Source organism: Colius striatus, chromosome 4 (genome assembly GCF_028858725.1).
Source record: "Colius striatus isolate bColStr4 chromosome 4, bColStr4.1.hap1, whole genome shotgun sequence".
In the NCBI taxonomy this organism is placed as follows: domain Eukaryota; kingdom Metazoa; phylum Chordata; class Aves; order Coliiformes; family Coliidae; genus Colius; species Colius striatus.
This window is the reverse complement of record NC_084762.1, coordinates 76,834,000-76,857,040: the sequence shown is the minus strand read 5'-3', so window position 1 is coordinate 76,857,040 and position 23,041 is coordinate 76,834,000. Positions and strand designations below refer to the sequence as shown.

The following is a 23,041-nucleotide window of genomic DNA, read 5'->3' as shown; positions in this document are numbered from 1 at the left end:
ATTTGCATACAGAAAGTTCAGGTTGTAATTTAGTCAAGGTTTTAATCAAATAAAATTGAGTATTATAACTTTTTGTTGGAATCAAGGTGCAATGAAACTGTGTTCATTTCATTATAAGCAAATAGTCTCTTTACTTTGTCTGCTATATGAAAATACTTCTTCTGCCTTACTTCAGCAAATCCCTCTCTATCCTCAGATTCTGATAAGGCACAATCAGTTACACACCATCTTTTCAGCATGCATTATAATATCTAAGAAGACATTCAATATCATTTTATCAAGAAACTTCAAATGCTAATATTTACCATTTTTTTGCCTAATAAGTGTTACCCCACAAAAGTTTCCTGGCTTGATGCTGTATCTGCCTGAATGCTTCTGCCGAGAGAGTGAAGGGAGTGATACAAGTATGTGAATATGCAGCCAAGAACTGAGAAAAGGCAGGGCTCTTGCTGTGAGGAATATTATTGGCTTATACCCAGTTTAAATTACTATGAATTTAAAATATGATACAGTATATTCTTCTAAATGCTGCAGAAGATCACATCCTTTCCCTTATCTTTTAATGAACATAGAAGTATCTAAGCAGGAGAAGGTTTAGCAAAAACATTAAAAAAGTATTCTTTATCATTAGAAATCTCTGCAACTCTAAACATTCTAATTCTGTTATCATCTATGCATCTATGAAAAATATTTTAGTAGGGAAACTATCATAGTCAATGTGAAAATTTTAAAGCAGTAAGATACTTTTCATTCAATGTTGTAAGAAGTACTCTAAAAGCAGTGATTTTTTTATTGCTTAAACATATAAGGAAAAAAGTGAGGTTGGACTAGATGATCTTTTGAGGTCCCTTCCAGCCCTTCAGATTCTGTTATTCTGTGATTCTAAGCTCACAATATTTCTTATCTTATATGAATATGTGAAAGCTGAAAGAAAAATAGAAAAATAGGAATCTTTATACATTAAAATGACATTTTTCTTACCTAAGATGTGGAGATCTCTATGGAAAAAAAATACTCTTTATAAATGTAAACATTACTTATAAATGTAAACCACAAATTCACACTGCAATATTATGTGAAATCATAAGAAACCTGGGTTTTGATCAAATCCAGCTTTCAATAAAACATATAAAATATTTCAGTAGTTTAAATAATCAGTTATTCTCCTTATGAATATTCAAATGTTGTACTTTGAATTCTAAGATATCGCCATACTTAAACTGCATGGAATTTCAAAGCTTCTTGTGTTCAAGTGCTGCAGTTCAGTCCTGAAATTTTGCCTTCTAGTATAATTTGTTCCAGACAAGTTGGACTTTCAGGAACTCTCTAACCTGAATGAAGCAAATTTTAGAAACAATGACCTCATTTTGATCTAATTTAGCTCAGTGTACCTTTGAAACCAAAGCTGTTGAAGATGTATGAAATTGGCACAAGTAGGATTGAAATCAGGTCCCTTAGAATTTAAGTGACAGCACTGTGACAGTATCCCACTTCCCTGGCACCTCTGCTCATGTAAGACATGCACTGTTCTAGCAGTAGCACTCAGAGAAGTGTGCTTTCTGTTCCTCACACCATGAGCTACCATACGGTTTTAACTTTTGATGAGTATATTGTTTCCAAATAGACTTTATTCTCTGTCAAAAACAGAACTGTATCTCTACAAGACTGGTTTCAATATTTCAATAAACAATTGAAAGCTGTTCCAGACATGAGTACCTTTTGAACTTCTATAATGAAAAAGTACAGTTATTTATGTGTTTCTAAATGATCATAGCAAAATGATCAGGCAAAGTTATATAGTCCCATTTTCAGTGCACTTAGTGTCAAAGAATAGCCTATTAAGCCCTTGTCCTGCATACATGTACTTCTGCTCACACAGTCTGCACTCTGCAGCTTTCACTCAAGAACACAGGGACATTGAAGTATGTAAGATCACTGAAGCCTATCTATCCCCATGTTATATGTTGTGGGTGTTGGTCCACAACCAGCTGAACATGAGTTAGTAGCGTGTCCAGGTGACCAAGAAGGCCAATGGCATCCTGGCTTGTATCAGAAATAGTGTTGCCAGCAGGACCAGGGTAGTGGTTGTCCCCCTGTACCCAACACTGGCAAGGCCACACTGTGTTGAGTTTTTGGCTCCACACTACAAGAAAGATATTGACATATTTTCCAATCTCAATGACTTTACAATTCTATGATATGAGTTTATTTGTTAATAAAAATGGCCATATATCTAGCCATCATGTTTCAATAAAAGAACAGTGAAAGCAAACACTAAACTTAAGAACTGCACCTCTGACAAAATACAGACACATTTGCCTTTCCTATCACACATTCCACCCACATCAGATGTCAGTCACTGTCTGTGCATAGAGATACTTCTTATAGGGTGCTCTTAGAAGATGCTGGGAGCAAGGTATGCATGGATGCCTGAATTGTTTACCACCATCAGAAAATCTACCATACACTACTTTATATTTAGAGCAAATTAGAATATTATTTAGAGCTATCAAATGCCTAGATTTCCTTGAGTGCATTATCTTTTTCCATGTTGAGGATTGTCTCTTGCTAGAACCCTGGAGTCTGGGAGATTTGTACAGAATTTTAGGACACCTAGGACCTCCAAATGTTTGGAGAAGGAGCAGAAGGAACCCCAGATCCAGTGAAGGTCACCCCTCCATTGCTTATGTTCTGAGTTGGTGTACAACGGTCCCAGAGACTACTGGCTTTCCTGAGTACAGCTGTGGCAAGCCTCTTTAGACTGGTACTTTCTTGGGCTACAGCTGTGGCAGCATTGCATAGGAATACATGGGTAGAATACTGTTTGATTTTCTAACTCTACTTGGAAAGTCAGTAGACACACTGAATAAGCCTGTAGCACTCTCCTTCACGTTGACTGACAAATTGTGGTGGCCCTTTCAAACCTACTGACAAACGTCCAGCTAACATGGAGATGGATTGGCCTGACTTGCACACCACAAAAAAACATAAATTCATTTGGTGCTTTGTAGATTATATGATTCAATGTTTTCTCTACTGCAATTAGCAGCACAACTGTTTTTACCTTATAAACTATGTTTGTCAGAGCTTGAAACTAACCAAATAAACTGAGGAGGTTTTTGAGAAAGAATTGAGGTGAACAACTTAGAAAATTTAAAAATCAGTTATATGATCTTTGTGTGTACTGACTTTTGTGTGTACTCACATTTTACTGCCATTTACAATTTATGATTACAAAAATGCACTGGTATTTCAAGAGTTGCTTTTCTCTAACATTTTAAGCAAATTTCTTTCATTATTAGGGAAAGTAGAAATATACTAAAATTTTAGTCCAAAACATTTGGTCACCTCTTTTTTTGTTCCTCTGCAAAGTGTATTTCCTAACCCAGGGAGGGAAGCCTGCCTTGGACTGTTAGCTACCTTGATCTCCAGGACTGGCAACAAGTGTTACAAATGGAGACAATGTCTGCAGTTTCATAAGCCTGGTATTCACAGCAAGAGTTAAGTAAGGTCCCTTAGATAACTTGGAAAAAAATCTTGTGAGCTTCAGAATATTATGAATAACACAATAAATAAAAATTTTACCCTCGTGGCCAAGAAGGCCGATGGCATCCTGGGATATACTAAGAAGAGTGTTGCCAGCAGGTCAAGGGGAGTTCTCCTCCCCCTCTACTCTGCCCTGGTGAGGCTTCATCTGGAGTACTGTGTCCAGTTCTGTGCTCCTCAGCTCAAGAGGGACAGGGAAGTTTGGAGAGAGTCCAGCACGGGGCCACCAAGGACTGGAGCATCTTCCTTATGAGGAAAAGCTGCAGGACCTGGGACTGTTCAGCTTGGAGGAGAGAAGACTGAGGGGGCATCACTAATACAAGTATTTCAAAGGTGTTTGCCAAAAGAAACACTTTTTACTTCTGTCGTGTCCAGTGATAGAACAAGGGGATAATGAACAAATGCTGGAACACAAAAAGTTCCACTTAAACATAATGAAAAACTTTACAGTGAAAGTGACGGAGCACTGGCACAGGCTGCCCAGAGACTCTCCTTTGAAGACATTCAAAACCCACCTGGATGCATTCCTGAGTGACCTAATCTAAGCGAACCTGCTTGAGCAGGTGGGTTGGACTAGATTGTCTTTATAGGTCTCTTCCAATCCCTATCACTATATGATTCTATGATTCTATGATTATGGTTCTATACACAGAAAAAGGCAGAGGCAATCTGGTAAATTAGTATTCAGCTATGTCACTAAGGACAGTTTAATGTGTGTGAAAACCTACACAGAATTCAATCTGCAAAATATATCTGATTCTGGCACAATCTAAATTCTAAGTAAACACATTTATAATCTCAGCTATATCCATTTAACACTGTTGTCATACATTGTTTCCTGACCTTGTAAAGAATGAACTGATCTGTCACGTCACTGGCTCCTCACCATAATCCTGCGCTTCTCACCTCACCAGATCCTCTCTCCACACTTCACGTCAATGCTGCCAGGTTCATGCTCCTTGCTCAGCGAGTTCCAGTCTCTTTTTGCCAAAGCTCACAAGCCCAGCTCAGCCCTTCTGTTCTCTCTGAGTACCCATTTCCCAGCAACTCACTGTCTCTCCCAAACTGCTGCTTATGCTTCTCGGCTCACTCTACCAAGGAAGAGACTTCAGTTTTTATGTTCCCAGTTATCTTTATCAGATCTGTTTCCTTCATTTCATCCATTCTTTCCAAACCACAGCTCACAGGTTTAGCCTACTTCATATATCGGCTTTGCTCTCCCTTCCTCTTCTTCAGCCTCAGTTTCCATCCCAATTCACTGGGTTCCAGCCATCCAACGATATTTCGCTTTGCTGTACTTTAATGTCCTTCCTTTACCTGGTCATACTCCTGAAGCCTCCTGTTTCCCCTTCCAATATGCCAATCCTCAGCTCAGCTCATGACACACATTTCCTGGCCTAAATATAGTTGAATTACAAAAATCGTGCAGTATTTTAAGCATCTAGCTCTTCTTTTCTCAGCTGAATCTACAATGCTTCTTCACCCTGATAGTATTTCACATGGCTCTCTACTGGGTGTCTGAGTATTGTCTGGGCGTTAATCAGCTTTCTCTGCTCATTTTCCTTCATTCCCCATAGAGAGGAGACAGGAGCATTCCAAGGCAATGATTTCTCTGGCCATTACCAGAAACATGCAGAAAAAATAATTTTGCCTTGTCCCCTCCCTGAACACAATCAGATTACATTTTTAAAAATAAAGGAAAAACTTATCTCAAAGCAGACAGCTACTGAAATGAGATCAGATCGAAATACTTAGTCACATGCATTCAGTAATAATGGATGCTTTTCCCAGAGTTCATATTCAAGCAGCTGGTATTGTCTCTGTTGGACTTGTAAAATGAAACAACTATCTTCATTTTGTATGCATATATATATTCTAACCATATCATAGAATCATGGAATGGTAGGGGTTGGAAGGGACCTTTAGAGATCATCTACTCCAACCCCTCTGCAGAAGCAGGTCAACTTAGATCAGGTTGCATAGGAACATGTCGAGGTGGGTCTCCTTTTCACTTCAGAGATATACTGAAAAAGGCAAACTTTCAGTCATTTAAAAAGCATATGACTGTAATTTTTCATACATTTTCAGATAATTCACAATTTTCACAATAGTTTCTAGAAGCCAATGTCAGGACCTTGTAAAAATCTCAGATGTAATTCACTGAACAGCTGCTCCTGAAGCTCAGTACTAAGTTGCTCAACACAGCTGAGTAGTTGGTAATATTTATTATGCAGAATCTGTGAAAAGATATGTGTACTCCATAGAGAAAGAAATGGAGAACAAATTATTCTCCTCTTTTGGAGATCTCCTTATTACTGCATCCAAATTCTCACTCTAACATTGTCATCCTGCATCACTCCAAGGGCAAATGTTTTATATTTAGCATTATATCTTTGGCCAAACAGACTTTGTATGTGGCTTAAAAGGACAGATGAGAAATCCTCAGGTCTGGAGAGTTTTTGCAAGGCAGAAAGTGGGTAATCTGAGAGGAAGATACATATATTTTTATAAGAGGTGTTTCAAATAATCAATTGTATTTTATCTGTTAAGGAAATAATGTGTTGCAATACAAGGAAGACTGAGGGTTTATGTGCTGGATTCCTTTTGGTGTTATTCATGAAGAAATCACTTTCTTATAGGGACTCTGAGCACATACTGTATTACATGATAAGAGAGACTAATGAAAATAAAAAGAATGAGTTAGGACTTTGTGGGTCTACGTATTGCAGCAGTGAAGGCTGGATCCAGATGGTGAGAACCCTTTTTCCTCTGCATCCTAACAGATCTATTCTCTCCTTCCCCATGCCTAGCAGAGCCAAATCTTTCCAAATCCATTGAAACAAATACTTTTCTGGAGCTTCCACTCCAGCAGTTGAAGAGTGGGTGAGAACTGTGAATGAAGCTGCAGATATCATCCAATAACATTTACAGGGCTGCTGAGGCTAGCACCAGCTGGCTCTGGCTCCAGACACAGGTGCTACTGCTGGGATAGCTGCCTGTTCCATGCAGGGTCACTACCTCCCAGCCCATCAGCACAGATCAAAAATAGGACCCTCCAGCTCAGGCTGGAAGCAAGTAGAGTCAGAAGCAATCAGACCTCTTCCCCAGTTCAAGCAGCTGCTCTCTCCATCTATGAAAAAACAGGGCTGTTCTCGACAGTAGTTCCAGTGACAGGCCACCACCAGGCCATACAGCTACACTCTCTGTGTCATGAAAACTGCTTACAATAATTCAGTCAAGATTTACAAAACATAAAACAGATTTTGTTTTCCTGTAAAATTTTGCAATATTGTAAAATTCATTTATGAAATACATGCTCAGTTTAACTTCACTCACTGCCTTAGAAATCAACACAGACATGGCATTAACTACTATTATCAACAATAATGTTTTCTTTGAAAGCTAAAATACAAAATTAATTAAGAGAAAGCTATAATTTATGTCAGGTTATTGTCATGACAGAGAATCTAGTATTGTTTTATAATATGTTTTAAATGTATATATTGTGTATATATTTCTTGTATGTTACTCCATATACTACATTTCTCACATAGTATATTTGAATTTCATTAAATAACACTTTGATATGACTTCCCATATATTGATCATGTCTATTTCCCTCAAGGTTGCTAATAGGAACAAAATCCTGAACACTCTGAATTTGATGGAAGTTTTTCTACTCATCAGGAGGACTAAGGGAGGTCAAGGTTTGGTCACAGTTGTTTCATGTAAGTTCATATAACTGTCTACTTTTACCTGAATGAAATTTCCTCTTGTTCTGCACTATCTTTCTCATTATTTATCAGAACATGGTTGCTGCTATTGACATTTGAAAATTTAGTTATTTCACTAATTCTAATTAATTACTTTCTCCAGAAGCAATTTGATAGCAACAAATAGGAGCAAATTTTCTGATCCCAACCCACAACATCAGACAACCATTCATGAGCATTAGAAAAGGTACACTACAAAAGAATAATGGAAAAGACATTATAACTATTGCACTTTAGACCAATAACATACATAAATGTAAGCAAACTAATGTTATTGCTTTGATTCAGTTTCCACTAACGGTCCCCAACGCTTTTATATTTAAGGCATACATTACCTTTAGATAGGTTGGGAATCATTTCAATAATCCTAGCTTTTCTTTCTGACAATGGAGTAACTCCAACATCATAAATCCTAAAGAGCACTAAAAGTGAAAAGCACTATAGTCCCATAGCAAAAAGAAACTTCCATTGGCATAAACTGCTTCAGTCATGTTAGATTTGTTTAAAAACTCAAACGGGTTAACTTGACACACACAGGGGTTTTTCGCAGATCAGATGCTCTTTAACCTGCAACTGCCAGCCTGCAACTGGCATAAGCTCTGTATCATGTGCTCTAGTTAATTCAACAGAAACACAGTCATGCGCCCACACTTGATCCAGATCAAATATGCACTCCTTGTGATCCAGCAGTACACAAATCTGCTATTAATGGATACAAAAACATAGCCTTATATGACAGCCCAGCTTTAGATACTTTGCAGATTTAATTAAGAGATTTTTCCATAGGCATGTTTTTTCCCTTTAACATATCAAAGTACTTCTGGTAGCTATGAAGTTCTTTTTCATGTAAATAATTAAATTCAGGTTCAAGTAAAGGAAGTACAAAATTAGAAAACAACAACTCTCATCACAGCAAACTTGATTCACCTGTGAATGGCTGTAGATAGGTGGTTGCAATCAATTCTAACAGGCAAAATAAACATACAATGGAATGGAAATTAAACTACATTTATAAATTGAAACAGCCAAAAAAATGGAAATCTTACCTTTTTCACTAACACTTTCACTTTCAATCTCTACATCATCACAACTCGTATACTCTGGAGTGGATGCCAATTCTTCTTCTGAGCTACTTAACGAAACCTGACGCATTTTACCTCCCTTTTTCGTTTTATGGGGCTTTGGTGGTGGAGGTCTGACAGATTCAGATTGGTCTGAGCTGAGTGAATCATTCCGTAACATGGTCTCCATCTTTTCACGCTTTGTTTTCCGTACAGCAGAATTAGGATCCAAATGGTGTTGTTTCCTTAATGAATCAGAGCGCCTCATGTCTGGTCTTTCCAGAGGAATTGGACTCCTCCTAGGTGTAGGAGGGCTATGATTTGTGGTCCTCTGACGATTGGGACTTGGTCCCTGAGCCTCTCGAGTTCTTTCCATAGAGTATGAACGTTGATTTTCCATGGCAGCCCTGCGCTCAGACACTGATCTTTGTCTTGATGGTCGTTCCATTCTAAGCATGGACATCCGGGAATCTTCCAACTCAGTATTTGCCAATGAAACATCACTATGTCTCCGCTCATGACGTGCTCGGGACACTTCAGCATGAATACGCATTTGTTCCTCATATGGTTGTGGTTTGACTGGATAACGAGCCAAATTAGGATCACTTCGATATCGTGCCTGGTACTCCTCTTCCCTCCTCTGTCTTTCATATTCTTCCCTGTTTTGTGCATCTTCCTCTTCTACCGGATACTCCTTGGAACGCCTGCGACTCCTTCTGTTTGAATCTCTATAATCACCCAATTCAGGTTCTTCATATAACTGAGGCCCACGCTGAGACCGCCTATCTGAATAATCTGATGGTGACCTAGGCATCGCACTGTCTGATGTAGCATACTGTGAATATTCGTCTCTCTCGTCCCTTTGGTCGTATCTTCTGTTCTGCTCTCTTGATATTGATGGGCTTCTTTTCCTAAATAATCATGACAAGAAAGAAGAAAAAGAATTCTATCAATATTTCTTGTGACACAAATAATCAGTTAATCCTAATTAAAAGATATAACGATCAGCTGATGGAAAAAGTATTCATTTGTTGCATTTTGTGAGTATGCTCTGTACTGAATTTTCTGTACTAAATTAAAGAAAACATGCCATGCTACAAAAAAAATTAAGGCACACAGTTTAAATATAACACATTTTTAAAGGAAAAATGCTAATACAAATTCACAAAATACAGAACAAAAATACTTACACTACTTTGTAGTCAGAACTACTTTAAAAATACCAAAATTCTATAATCTTTTGTAATCATTTTACACCGACATAACTTGACCTTGTACTTACACTTCACAGGGGTTTATAATCACCACGGAAAACAAGGCTAGATGGATCATTCAGTTAGTTTGATCTTTTAGCAGCTAATATTGTTTTAAAACATATATTTCTGTTCCCACAAAACTATAATGTGTGCTAAGGGCATAAAGCAGGACAAAGAAAGATCCAATGGCAGCACTTATCTGAAGCAGAAAAAACCTCAGAAGAACCCAGGAAACAACACATTTTTGTGTTGCTTAAGAAGGGAAGGAGCTTCAAAGTCCTGCTCATCTGACTTGAAAGCAAAATCCTTCCCATCCCTATAGGGATGGCAATAGTAGTAATCCAAACATTTAAGCAAGATACCAGATACATAACAAAATTAAGCATCACCTCTTTGTTATAGATAATATCTAGCCATGGACAGCTTATGACGTTTCAGAGGAAGGTGAAAAATAATTATTGACCAATATTCTTTCCTGACACTGACAAATAATTGACTGAGGCACATAATTTTATTATATTAATATATTAAGACTGTTATATGTTCTATTTGTTTGAAAGAATGTTGTTTGCTACTTGATTAAAAGACATCAGTTTTGTTTTTTCCTATGAATCACTGTTAACAACCATTTAAAACACTACTTCCAGACATGTCCAGAATCATACTTAGTTTTTTATCCTGGACAGATCTGAAGGAGTTGCCTGCAGGAAACTGGGGCAAAAATCCCATATATGGGTGAAAGAAACTGAGAAGTGGGCCTTCTTTGCGGTAAGATAGATCAGCTCAAGTATGAAAACTACAGCTCAAGTAATGAAAATATATGTGTTTACCTATTTTTCTATTATCAGCCCCTTCCTTTTATATTTAATTCTATCTCTATAATTAATATTGCTTTAAAAATGTCTTCTATCCTCACAAATGGCTGCTGAGGGTAGATGGCTTCTACTCTCACAAAGGGCAGCCTTACTAGCAGTAACCAGGAGATCCTGCTTCATGTCAGGAAGGATGAGAAAAAGCAGAGCAAAGACACAGTCCTGTTGATGATACAATTGTCCTAGAAGGCATAAGGAGGGAAAGGCTTCAACTTAGTGAAGAAGCAAAAATCGACTCTCCTTGGTTTCCTGCCTGGCTAGTAGGCAAGAAAATACCGGTCTTACAGCCAGAAAGGAAAAGTGGTTTCTCCTTAGCAAGGGAAAAACACAACTATCTGAGCAGACTGTGTACAGGGTGGGGTGACTGGCAAATTGGTTTCCTGTCTCAGGTACCATAAAGGGTCATTAAACTGTGCTTGAAAGATTTGGACCAAGTCTTGCCTTGTAAATATTACAGTACTTTAGTCTTACAATTGCATCTGCAAATGAAGAAACTAATTCAATCTTGCAAAAATGCAACTCTTCCTGTGAAGCGTGACAAGTAATATAAGCATCATTTGGATGATTTGCTTATGATGAAGCTAATATGTCCTCTTTGTCTTATTAAACTGTCATGTTAGTAGCAGTACAAATTATAACCTCTGTAAGTTTAACAAAAGCTCTACAGATTCTGAAGTTGAAACATTCTAACATGACATGAACAGAGTCTCATAAGTCTAAAACCAGAATGGACAATGGGAACAGATAATTAGGACAACAGGACTACCAGAACACAACCCAGACAGTTTAAAAAGGCATAGAAGTTTTCATTAAAATAACAGTGATTACATGTGGAAACTTTAAGGAAGATTTTTTTTTTTATTTTTTCATTTATATATTTCAGTTAATGCAAAATATACCACATTCCTAAGTAAGTTGTTCCAACAACAATTTACCTGTATCACTCAAAATCTATACCACGTCTATAACAAAAATGCATCTAATTTCTGCTTCCCAATGCTGTCCCCCATACAGGCAAAATCTTTTATCTCTATGCAAATCCAATTGGACTAAAAGCCACTCAACAGATATGGCACTCACACAGGTTCATCTCATTGCAAGACTGAGACAAATATGTATGCACATAGAATGGCCACATACTCTACTGTTAATACTCACATCTGTATCTGCTCTGTCTATGTTACATATGGGTCAAGTTGTATTCACAGTTACAGGTTTATGCATAGATTTAATCTCCCAAACCATCAAAACAATCTAGCAAGTATGACTTATAGGATCAACTCTGTCATGAACTATGAAACACATAAAACCATACAGAATCTAGTTTGACAGATCTCACACATGTCTTGGAGCAGACCGTGCACACACTCTTTGAGATTTAACATCTGCATACAGGTCTCCATAGCAACATAAACAACAGAATAGTAAGAATTGGTTTAGCTACATATAGGAGATTATATCTATGTCTCCATGTCAAAATGTCCTCACAGGGATGCAAAAAATAGTGGACAAATGTCTTCTGGAAATATTGGTGCTAAAAAGTCACAAAGGGAGAGGCTGATGGGACAGAATTTCTGCATGAGTAAAAACACTTGTAGCTTTTTTGCTGAGGGAAACATACTTATGCCAGGAAAACACACAATCTGAAGAAGTGCAATATTTACTAAAAAATCCACCCTTTTTTGTGGCATGAATTATGTTAGTGAGAATGGGATGTGTCAAGTTGACATTACATTTTTATGACCTCTTACACAAACAATTTTTAACCTTGACTGTTACATTTACCACAGGTAGCCATTGTCTTGCATTCGTTTTGTTGCTAGAATATGAATATAGGAACACTACCTATGGCTGACAGTAATATAAAGATCAACTGGGTCTTAAGTCTATTCCAACTTCTCATGAAAGAAAAAGTTTGACATAGGTGCAACTACTAGGCCACATACAAGCATAAGGACCTTCATGTAAATGCAGACTTTTTCTTAACAGAAAGCAGATTGATAGAGAAAAGTAACTAATTTAACTCCTGGCCTATATTGACTGGCATTACCAAACTCCCTTTCTAATTAATTTCATCCCTGCTAAAGGGATCTAATTTCACTACCAGGATCAAATGCCAGAAGTTGTAATCCTGTCCATCAGGAATAAATTAATTGTACCTGTGCATGTAATCAGCCAGAAACCAAGCTCATCCTGCCCAACAGTCACTACCATACCACTTACTATTCAAGTCTGTCATTCTTTTTACTGATCATCACAGCACAATTAGCCCCCCTTTACCATTTGTAGCTTTTTTCATTTTAGCTGTTACAAATGCAGTTGTACATTATATGCTATACATTTTAAACCACTGTTACTAAATCACGGTAGGAGGAACAGTACTGAAAACTTATGGCTAGTTGCTGCTATGAAAAATCTGCTGTTATTTTTAGATCACAAGCTGATTCTCACTCACCTTCATGAGCCTTTGTCTAATCCATTTCTCAACATTATCTACCTTAAAGGTACTTTAATAAAAGCCTTTCTTCATGTACCTCCAGGTGGATAAACCATGGAAAATGACTATTCCTGCCCTTCCAGGGCTTTCCTGGAACATTAAAAGTTAGGAAAATTTTAAATGTGTGTCAATAGCTGTGATACCCTCCAGCTGCCAGCTCACCTAAGCACTATATATCTCTTGTCAGAAGGATTAACACCTTTTCTGAAAAGGCTAGTACACCACTGAAAAAATGCCTCTAGGTCATTGTGATTAATGCTTCTTTGAAACAATAATAAAATAAAATCTCTATTACCCTTAGGAAGTCCTAGAACCTGCACAAATCTCTTAGTGAAGCATCTTCTATAAATATTACTTTTTTTAGATAAAGAAAGTGAAACTTATTTTCTACTAATTATTAACATTTATCTATTTTTAATTGTAATCTTATTTGAAGTGCACTGCAGATATGACTAGTACCATGAAAAAATAGGAAATAGCTTGACTGTAACCTGACCTCCAGCTCATAAAGTTAAATTATTCCACTCCTTGACACTACAATATGAAGTAAATACTTAAAACATGACATGGAGGAATATAAAACAGCTATTCTGCACTGAAGCCTCTGATTTCAGTAATGGAACTCAAAAACTTGAAAGTCTTTCATAGTTACTTGTATTCTTCTTGAAGAGAAAACCTTCTTTGATTTTTATTTTTAAAAAAAATTAATGCAAGCATACTTGGGGGGTTGGAGAGGAAGTAAGTTTCCATCACATTTCAGAAGCCAAAAATATTGAAAAACATTGTAACATGTAAAACATTTCTATCACAGTCAAAACTAGATCTCTCTAGATGTTCCTGGCTACTAATCTTGTTCTCAGAATCACAAAATCTTAAGGGTTGGAAGGGACCTCAAGAGATCATCTAGTCCAACTCCCCTGCCAGAGCAGAACCACGTAAAGTAGGTCACACAGGAACTCGTCCAGGTGGGTTTTGTCTCCAGATAGGGAGATTCCACAATGCAGCCTGTTCCAGTGCTCCATCACCCTCACAGTGAAGTTTTTCCTTATGTTTCTTTGGAACTTCTTGTGTTCCAGCTTGTACCCATTGCACCTTGTCCTATCATTGGACATCACTGAGAACAGCCTGGCTCCATCCTCCTGACACCCACCCTTTATGTATTTGTAAACATTGACGAGATCAACCCTCAGTCTCCTCCAAGCTGAAGAGCCCCAGCTCCCTCAGCCTTTCATCATAAGGGAGATGCTCCACTCCCTCCATCATCTTTGTGGCTCTGTGCTGAACTCTCTCCAGCAGCTCGCTGTCCTTCCTGAACTGAGGGGCCCGGATCTGGACACAATATTCCAGATGCGGTCTCACAAGGGCAGAGTAGAGGGGGAGGACAACTTCTCTCGACCTAGTGCCCACAGCGCTTCTAATAAACCCCAGGATGCCATTGGCCTTCTTGGCCACAAGGGCACATTGCTGGCTCATGGTCATTCAATAAAATAAGGAACACATGTGAACTGGAGAAAACTTTCCAGAAGATATCATTCTAAAGATATGTTTAAACATATTGGTACCGAAATTAATTTATGTTTACTTGGAAAGGTTTATAACTAAGAAGTCTGGGGTCAGTTGAAAAAGAGTAAGGGCTCAATGAAAGTGCGCCATCATCAGCTACCCAAAAACTGAATATTGGTCACCTTCTTGTAGGACCTAATTATAATTTACTGGATGATACTTTAATATTTTGTCATTTGTTTCCTATAAATTAACAACAAACAAAACCGATTGGAAAATTAAACCTGAAAAGATTTGTCCTGCACATATTGTAATTTTGCTTAACTGTTTTCAAAATGTGATCCTTTCAATACATGAAAGAATAATTCAGTGTAGGTAAAAATTTACATTTCTCATTGGAACACTGTCACGGAAGCCATGCAAATACACTGAGCACAGCTTTTTCTCTCCTTTACCATGTGGCTCCTGTCAGGAAAACAGCATTTGTTGGTTCCTGAGTGATCTGGTAAGAATAGTTCTACTATTGTAAACTTTTTTTCTTCTGGGTGGTATTCAATAGACAGGCACTTGTTTTAAAACAGTGATGAAGAGTAGATAAAATACCAGCATGACATGGTGCAAAAAGGTTCCTAGGCTGCAAGAAGGTCAGCTGAGCACAATCTGAACTTTACAACCAAAACTTCTGCCAGGGTAATTAACTCAGAAAACTTGCCATGCAAAATTAAGATCTGGCCACATTTCTCAGGGAAGATCTTACCTTGTCCCTGATAGGTACTCATATGAAAGCATTTCCACAGACTTTCTTTGCCATATTGAAGATTCTGCAAAATGTTTACCTATTTTTGGAAGTGTTTTTAAGAGACTAGATGGTATTGACGCTTTTCCTCATTCTTATTATTATTTTTACTTTTGCTGAGTCACAATGTGCATAAGAAATCATTTCGTATTCCCTTCCAAAGCAGTTATGACTTCAGTTTATTGGAAAAAAAGCTTTTTCTGACTTCTAAGCAATCCATTTCTACAAAGATCTCTTTTTGCAGTTCTCCCATGCTGTCTAGTTTTATGCTATATATATTTCCCTCTTCTTGCTTTCTCATATCCCCCCAAGACAGAACATAAGAAACCACTACATGATTTCCAAGCTAATTCCTTTAAACAGCCTATTCTGATAAACCAAAAAGGTATTTATTGCATTTCTTGACCATATAGTTTTAAACAGACTACCCTTCAGTAAATCCATCACTCAAGATATCTAATCAAGTTCATCTGAGACATTTTATTTCTCATTTCAGCCATGCCTTATAAATTTCCTTTTATAGCAACCATATTTTGAGCCATTAAAATACTTTCCAGCTAAATATCTCCAAACAATAATAAATTAAGTTTACAATGATGATTATAAAATTTACTGAAGCATCAGAGTGATAGTGCAGAAGTTGATCTCTACTAGATTTTATCTGAAAGTGTAAGTTCGCTGACTGCAGGTTGCTATCAACAGAATGAAAGGAAATCTGTAGTAACAAAACATTATCATAACTAAATTCACCACTGATAAAAACTTTGCTTTTAACTTGACAATTATTTCACATCTTTTCTCTACAAGCAATTCAGAAAAAAAAATAAAGAGCATTCAAGCTTTCAGGGGCTAATTTCAATTTATGTGAGGAAAAGAGTTATAAAATGATAAAAACAGGAGCTCCTGAACATAACTAGTGATTTTAAATACCTCTAATTTACAAATACTTAGGTAACAATACTTTTTTATCACATCAGAAACACCAATGACAGGAAGATTGGACTACAAGTAGAAATGGCTTTGTCTTCCTTTATTTTGATCGATTTTTCAGTAGCCTTTATATAATTTGATTATGAGAACTGCAAAGAGAGAAATAAAATAACTATATCTTAACATTACTGTTCATTTAGCTACATTAATGAATACCTACATTTTACAAATGGATTAAACATGCTGAGGTTTTTTTCTTTATTTCTACTTTTAAACATTTTCAAAATAAATATTTTGATAATTATTTCTACCTAATATGTAAATAAGAAATATTAAAGCTATTTTTTTTCAGTAAGATCTCTTGTTGAAAAAGTTGACCATAAAAATAATGCTAAATGGATTAAATTCCTTTTGAGAATAATTGGTCAGAATGTGCATTCTAGTTATCTGCCTCAGTACTAAAACCATAGAAATAATTTGCAGAAGGGTGGAAGCAATTAGCAACTGCCATATAGTAGGATTCAAATGAGTCTAAAACCTGGAGTGCTAAAAAAATAGTAGGCCACAGAAACAACACAGTAAGATATTAGTACAACACTGAACGGTTATTAAAAGGACTTCAAATAACATAAAATACAAGAAAATTCCAAAATTCTGTATATATTATTTTTATGAAAACAAATCCATCCATTCAAGAAAAAAAAGTCACATTTGTATTTACACTACAATTTAAAATACTAATTTAAAGTGCAAGACTTTGTTAAAGATACTATTCTCCTACACATGAAGGACAGGAAAGTTTTCCAGTACTTCCACACAGCTTTTTTTGCTAAAAGTATCTTCCTAATTATCCCCAAAAAGAACAAAAAATGCTGAGCATTACACACTGATTTCACAACACACATTCAGCATCTTTCTTCTGTGCTTTACCTTTCAATCAGCCACTGTACATCTGAGAAGTAGGAAGCCTCGGGTTCATGAGAATACATCAATTTCTGTTCTGACTAGGTCTTTCATTTAATCTTCTTGAGGTTCAGTGAAATTATATGAACAGTTTCTTGATTTTGAGATAAAAATTTTTGAATCTATTTTATGATCCTTTCCCCTACCCCAAAATGCAATTAAAAAATATAAGGCATCTTGAAAAAAAAATCTAGTTTATGGAACAACAGCAATTCTAATCAGAGAGATGACCCAATGGGAAGCTATTGAGAGCATGAGAGGAGTGTTATAGTTTAATGCTGTTACCATGTGCTGTATATAGCTGGAGGTCAAGTAAGAATTTACCCTATAAGGAGGATTATGGTACTTAGCTGATTAGTGCCTTGCTACAGTACTATTGCCTACAAATGTACATGCTGGTAAAGGCATTTAATTCAAACTATTTTTAAAATTGTGCAGTTCCAGTATTTCATGTTTTGTGTTACTAAGTCCAGCATGTTCTTTGTGTTCAAGGTCTTAAACAAAATTCTGTAATATCTATTATTTTTAGCTTGCAATAAGTCAAATTTTGACATAATTTTCAACCATTAGGCTAAAATAGGTAGAGCATCTCACTTTGATGTACGGAACACAGGATAGAACTGAAAACACTTTTTTTCCCCACATATCTTTGAAAAAAAAGAAACTGAAAATAATAGACCAATTACATCCAGCAACAATTATCAGAGCTCACTTTCAAAATATGGTGAGGATGTAAGAATTATAGAAATCAAATTGTAGACAGTCTCACATTTGCATTAAATAATTAGAAACATATTTTCCACAATTTCACAAGCAAAGCATCTTCCATCCATGCAAATGAGCTTACAAATAAATTACATTTAACATAAAGCACCACATCCCAGCCAAATGTGACTGTAAGAAATTTAAGCCAAGATAAAGTGGTATAACTTAGGAAAAATATAAACTTTGCTGCAACCTAGATTTTTCTGCACCTCCATAACAGTGAGTTCATCCTCCTAGAAAAGGTATTCTGACAGCAAATTCTTTCCCTCAGCCATCACAGACAATATATCATAATACGCTTCATCTATACATCATTGCATCTGATTTTAAGTCTAATATTTTTTAAGTGCTTCAGTTTCTTACCACAGGGATCAGTCAGCAGGTGCTCTTCCCAAACAGTTGAAAGTATCCTGGCTTTTCAAAGGAAACCTTTAAGTCTCATGAAGAGGAGAATTTTCTTTCAAAGAAACACTTTATTATTACTAGGGTATTAGCACCACTAAAAAAATGTAGCTACTTCAATAATGGTCAAACAGTAAGGAAATATCAATAATATGGACAGTCATATGAGAATTATTTTGCCTAATATCATCTCTGCAGGCTGTTTTGTGTTGTTGATCTCCTAAAACTCTAACTTTACTAATGAATGTTAGTCAGTTTCCTTTTTTCTCTCTTTATCGTATCCAGAATTACAATACATATGTGATCATACAATGAACTTCAGTTTTAAAATATCTCGGTGGTACATATTTGAGTCTGGAGGAGATTAAATAGGTCATACTGAGCTGTTTTGATGCCTCCACAAAAGAGCAGACAGAAAATAACTGCTGTGAAAATGTCCATTTTCTTCACTAATGTGAGGTAAAGGCTCATTATTAAACGTGGTTAAATAAATCAGTAGTGACTCATCAGTGAATGGTTGGCTATGTGCAGCAGCTTCTCCAAGGCAAACCTGGCAGGTTAAGTGTTTGTGCCAGGGAACATCAGCTGGATCACTATAAAACAAGACAGGTGCATTCAGCAACTTTTGGAACTTACCACAATACACGAAACTTTAAATGTCTAATAAACTGACATTCTCAACATGCTGGTGAGATAAGATTGGATGTGTCTGTTTTTAGAGCAGCACCAAAAACTATCCAACATAGAAGCAGATCACACATTTACAAAAAATTAATTTGTATTTCTGTCCCTGTATTCCTTTGTCCCATCACTCAACACTACAGCAAAAAAAAAAAAAGTGTCACCCCATCCCCCTGACATCCACCCTTTAGGAACTTAATGTTTTTCAAGCTACAAGAAGTTGCTCCACAGCAGTTTATGTACTGGGCTTGCAATCTACTGTCTTTATGTGAGACCAAATATGTGCCCAAATGTGCAGTATCAAACAGTTTAGCTGCCTAGACAGACTTCCTTCAGATTAGAACCCAAGGCTCAGACAGTAGGAAGGAATGTCCACCATGTCTGTGCTGCCTGGGTTTTCCGAGACATTGTGCGAAAAACTTCCCACCATACTACCATGTACTAACATCAACTGCATAGCAACAGCTTGGTCTCTTTAAATATCTACTGATAGGTATTTCTACCAGAACATACAGAGGAAAATCTTCTAGCAGGAAGCAAGCAAATGTTGAATAGTCCTTGCAGAACCACTAGAAGCATGATATCCATGAAGAAAATTCACTAAAATATATAACCGTGTTTCTTCGAAGAAAGTTGTGTGGGAATCAAAGTAACTTTAAAAAGAAATAACTAAATTAAACCTAGTCTTGTAAGGTAAACAAGCCCTTAGATGTATTCTGCATTCTACTGCAATGAAGCTAGACTTAGTTACTCTAGTATTACTTAAAAAAGAAAACAAGATGCCGGCTTTTTATACCCCACAGAAGAAATGAACACTTATGTTGTAACTCCTTGAATATGTATTTATCAAATATCAAATATTAAAAAAATCAAATTAAACATCCCAACTAATTCATGGTTTAGAGTTCCTGTCACCAACATTACCTGCTTTAGCCAAGAAGATAGTTTTCAGTAGGATTCTCTGCAATTCTAACTCAAGTTTAGGGCTACCTATTAGGAGATTTTGGACCTAACGTGGGTCACTTCTTCCATTAACAACAGCACTTCTAGAAAAGGTATGAGGGCTGATAAAAAGAAGTCCAGCCAACACCAGCTAGACTTTTAATAGGCAAATAGCTGAGAAACACTGAGATGGAATTCTTCAAGTCTTACAGGTTCTCAATAGCACAAGTCTCCTGTAAAAGTTACAGAGTACTCTCAGTAACTCGGTCTTAAGGAGAATGTAAGCAATCTGCTAAGAAATCACAGAGAAGAAACAGGAAATTAATTAAGGAAAGTGATGATTTCAGATGTTTTGTACAAACACTTATGAAAGCTTTCAGAGATTAGTGATGACTTTATCACTCTCAGTACTGTTATTGTGAGATTGTTGGGATTGGTAGTATTTTTTAATTTTTACTTTCAATGTTGATCTAAGCAAGAAGGTTAAATGTATGCTCACTGAAGCATCTTCAGGCATGAGTGCAAAGATGGTTAAGGTGATGAAGTAGAAACCAAAGATCAAGTTTCTGTAATTTTACAGGAGAAAAACAAACAAAATGGATAGTAGGACAGATTTCACTTTTACAATTGGCAAAGAATATTTCATGGTATATGTCAATTTTTAAATGCATATCCACGTCAACTAACACAAAACAGTTACAAAATTAATAGATTAATCTAGAATAATGAGAGAAGAAGAATCACAATCAAATAGTTTGAAGTCCTTAGACCACAGGATGGGGTTTTTTTTCAGAAATTAGATTAGTGTCAGCTATAACTGAAACTTTGCTGAGAAGGCTAAAAAAAATCAAATTAAATTCCTTATACTTGGCATTTCCGTGCATTAAGGTCATTCATCCTCCTATTTTCCAAAGCAATAGATCAGATTATTTGGGTTGATATGAATGATAAACTATTAATAGCGCAACTTAAAGAACTTTTACCTTTCCATTTTCTGGCCATTTCCCTGTAGCTGTAAGTCTTGTAGCAAGGTGACGAGAACCAGTGATAATCAGCTGGAATTGTGAGTCTGATTTATAAATACATAGAAATTGGCAGGGAGGAGGGAGGAGTGTGTGGCATAGCAATGGAAAGGAAGTGCAGAATTACAGTCATTTGAGAAAATTCTTACCACAAACACTTAAAAGACAGATAATATCTTAAGAGCATTGCCATCATCAATATATCATAGAAAAAAAAATGTTTCTAAAAGCTGCTTTTCTGAAAAGTGGACATAAAAATATTACTGTGCCAGAGGTTACAGATATTTCTTCTTCTCTTTTTGCTTTTTTAGACCATTTTAGAAATATCTCCACACACTGAATGGAGACTTCAGATGCAGTTATTGATCAACACTGTAAAGGCAAAAATTGACATTAATGATATAGAAGTGTTTTCCAGCTAGCATTTGCCTGATATTAAAATATGGGACATATGAAGAAAAATATCAGTCTAGTAAAAACATGAGAAGACAAAGTTCTAGATCAGTTTAACTGAAAGTAGAAACTTTACCTATGACTTTAAAAGCTTATTCCATGTTATTAAAAAAAAAAAAAAAAAAAAAGATATTGAAGTGCAAATTTGGTTTTGAAAAGAGGAACTTTGTGACTTGTTTTCTCTTTCTCAGTCATTTAAACTAATAGGGAAGCATTTTCGCTATGCTTTCTGCTGTAATACTGCTTTACTTTGCTAATTGTTTATTCTGCACTAGGACTGCTCTTGTGCCTTGTGTTAACTCTGTTCCACTAGGCAGTTTAACCACATACAACATGGCCTGCACTAGCATTAATTGCAGCAGGGTAATTCCTCTAAATGCAACATCCCTAGAGACTTTCAGAGACAAGTGCCAGCCTGAATCCATTTACACTGGTTTGACAGTCACTGTAGCTGCCCTATTCTGTGCATACTTTTGCCACAGCTCTTCCTTAAAATACTGAGTTAAGGGAATTCCAGGTGGAAATTTTTTACGCTACTGGAAGATATATTAAAAAAAAACAAAAGAAGGCAAACTTCTAAAATCATTAGGAATAGCACATATTTCTGCAAGATAGCAAGCTTAACGTGGAAAGTATGTTCACAGACATGAGATCCAACATTTTGCCAGATATTCTGAAAAATTATTGTCAAGAGTCATCAAAGAGAGAGGCTCCAGGCAATGGCTGGTCCAGAAAAATACTTGAGAACTTTTCAAGGCTGGCAAAGATTGTCAATTATATAATTCATCTTCATTCAACTTAGCACAAAAATCCATTTTTTTCCCTGTCTCAACAAGTCACTTTAAGAGAGTCATTTTCAGGTCAAGTTAACACTGCTATGACTATATTGTCTCACTGTCTGAAAACAGTATTTTTCTAGTTCAAAAATTCTGGATTTAATAAATAGTCTTTCACTTTAAAAGGAACCTGGCCTTGACATTTCAGTTCCAGATTATTAGAGATAATGGATCTAGTCATCACATAAAATAAAGTTATTAAAGACTGTAATTGAAACAGTGAGATGATTGCCATTTTATGTAAATTATTTATTATTAGAGGGACTAATACAGGAGCCTATAAATACTGCAAGAAACTGGATGAAGAATTTGTTCAGGACTACACTGCTATTATCTTAAAAATACAGAGGAGCTGCAAGATACATATAGAGATATACACATTTCAAAGAAGTGGACTAAAATGCTTTCATTGTTTTATTTAGAAGTTGCGTGTCTTGCAATCAGTAATGGACACTACTTGGTATCTTGGGTGAAGAAGTTCAAAATGGAATGAAGAATATGATAAATTCTAAATCTGAGGAAGTTGTACTCAAAAAGATAACACAATTTTGCTTAATAACAATTTGACAAAAAGACAGAGATGTAAATCAACATTACAACCTACAAATATAGCCTACAGAAATCAAACCAAAAAAACCCAGTGCTATGAAAGACAAATATAAAATCAAATGCAATCCAAGATATTTCTTATATAAGTTTCTGTCATTACAGCACATTCTCTGTAATGGTAACACTTGCGGAAA

General features: G+C 36.2%; 1 protein-coding gene across 27 annotated transcripts in view; it reads right to left on the bottom strand.

The window, feature by feature from the left end:
- RIMS2 (regulating synaptic membrane exocytosis 2) overlaps positions 1–23,041 on the bottom strand; it is a 466,103-nt gene that overhangs the window by 252,317 nt on the left and 190,745 nt on the right. For all 27 annotated transcript variants that reach the window (XM_061995371.1, XM_061995382.1, XM_061995378.1 and 24 more), the window contains one exon: positions 8,366–9,291. In XM_061995371.1, the coding sequence (XP_061851355.1) occupies positions 8,366–9,291 (926 nt within the window). The remainder of the gene's footprint in view (positions 1–8,365; positions 9,292–23,041) is intronic.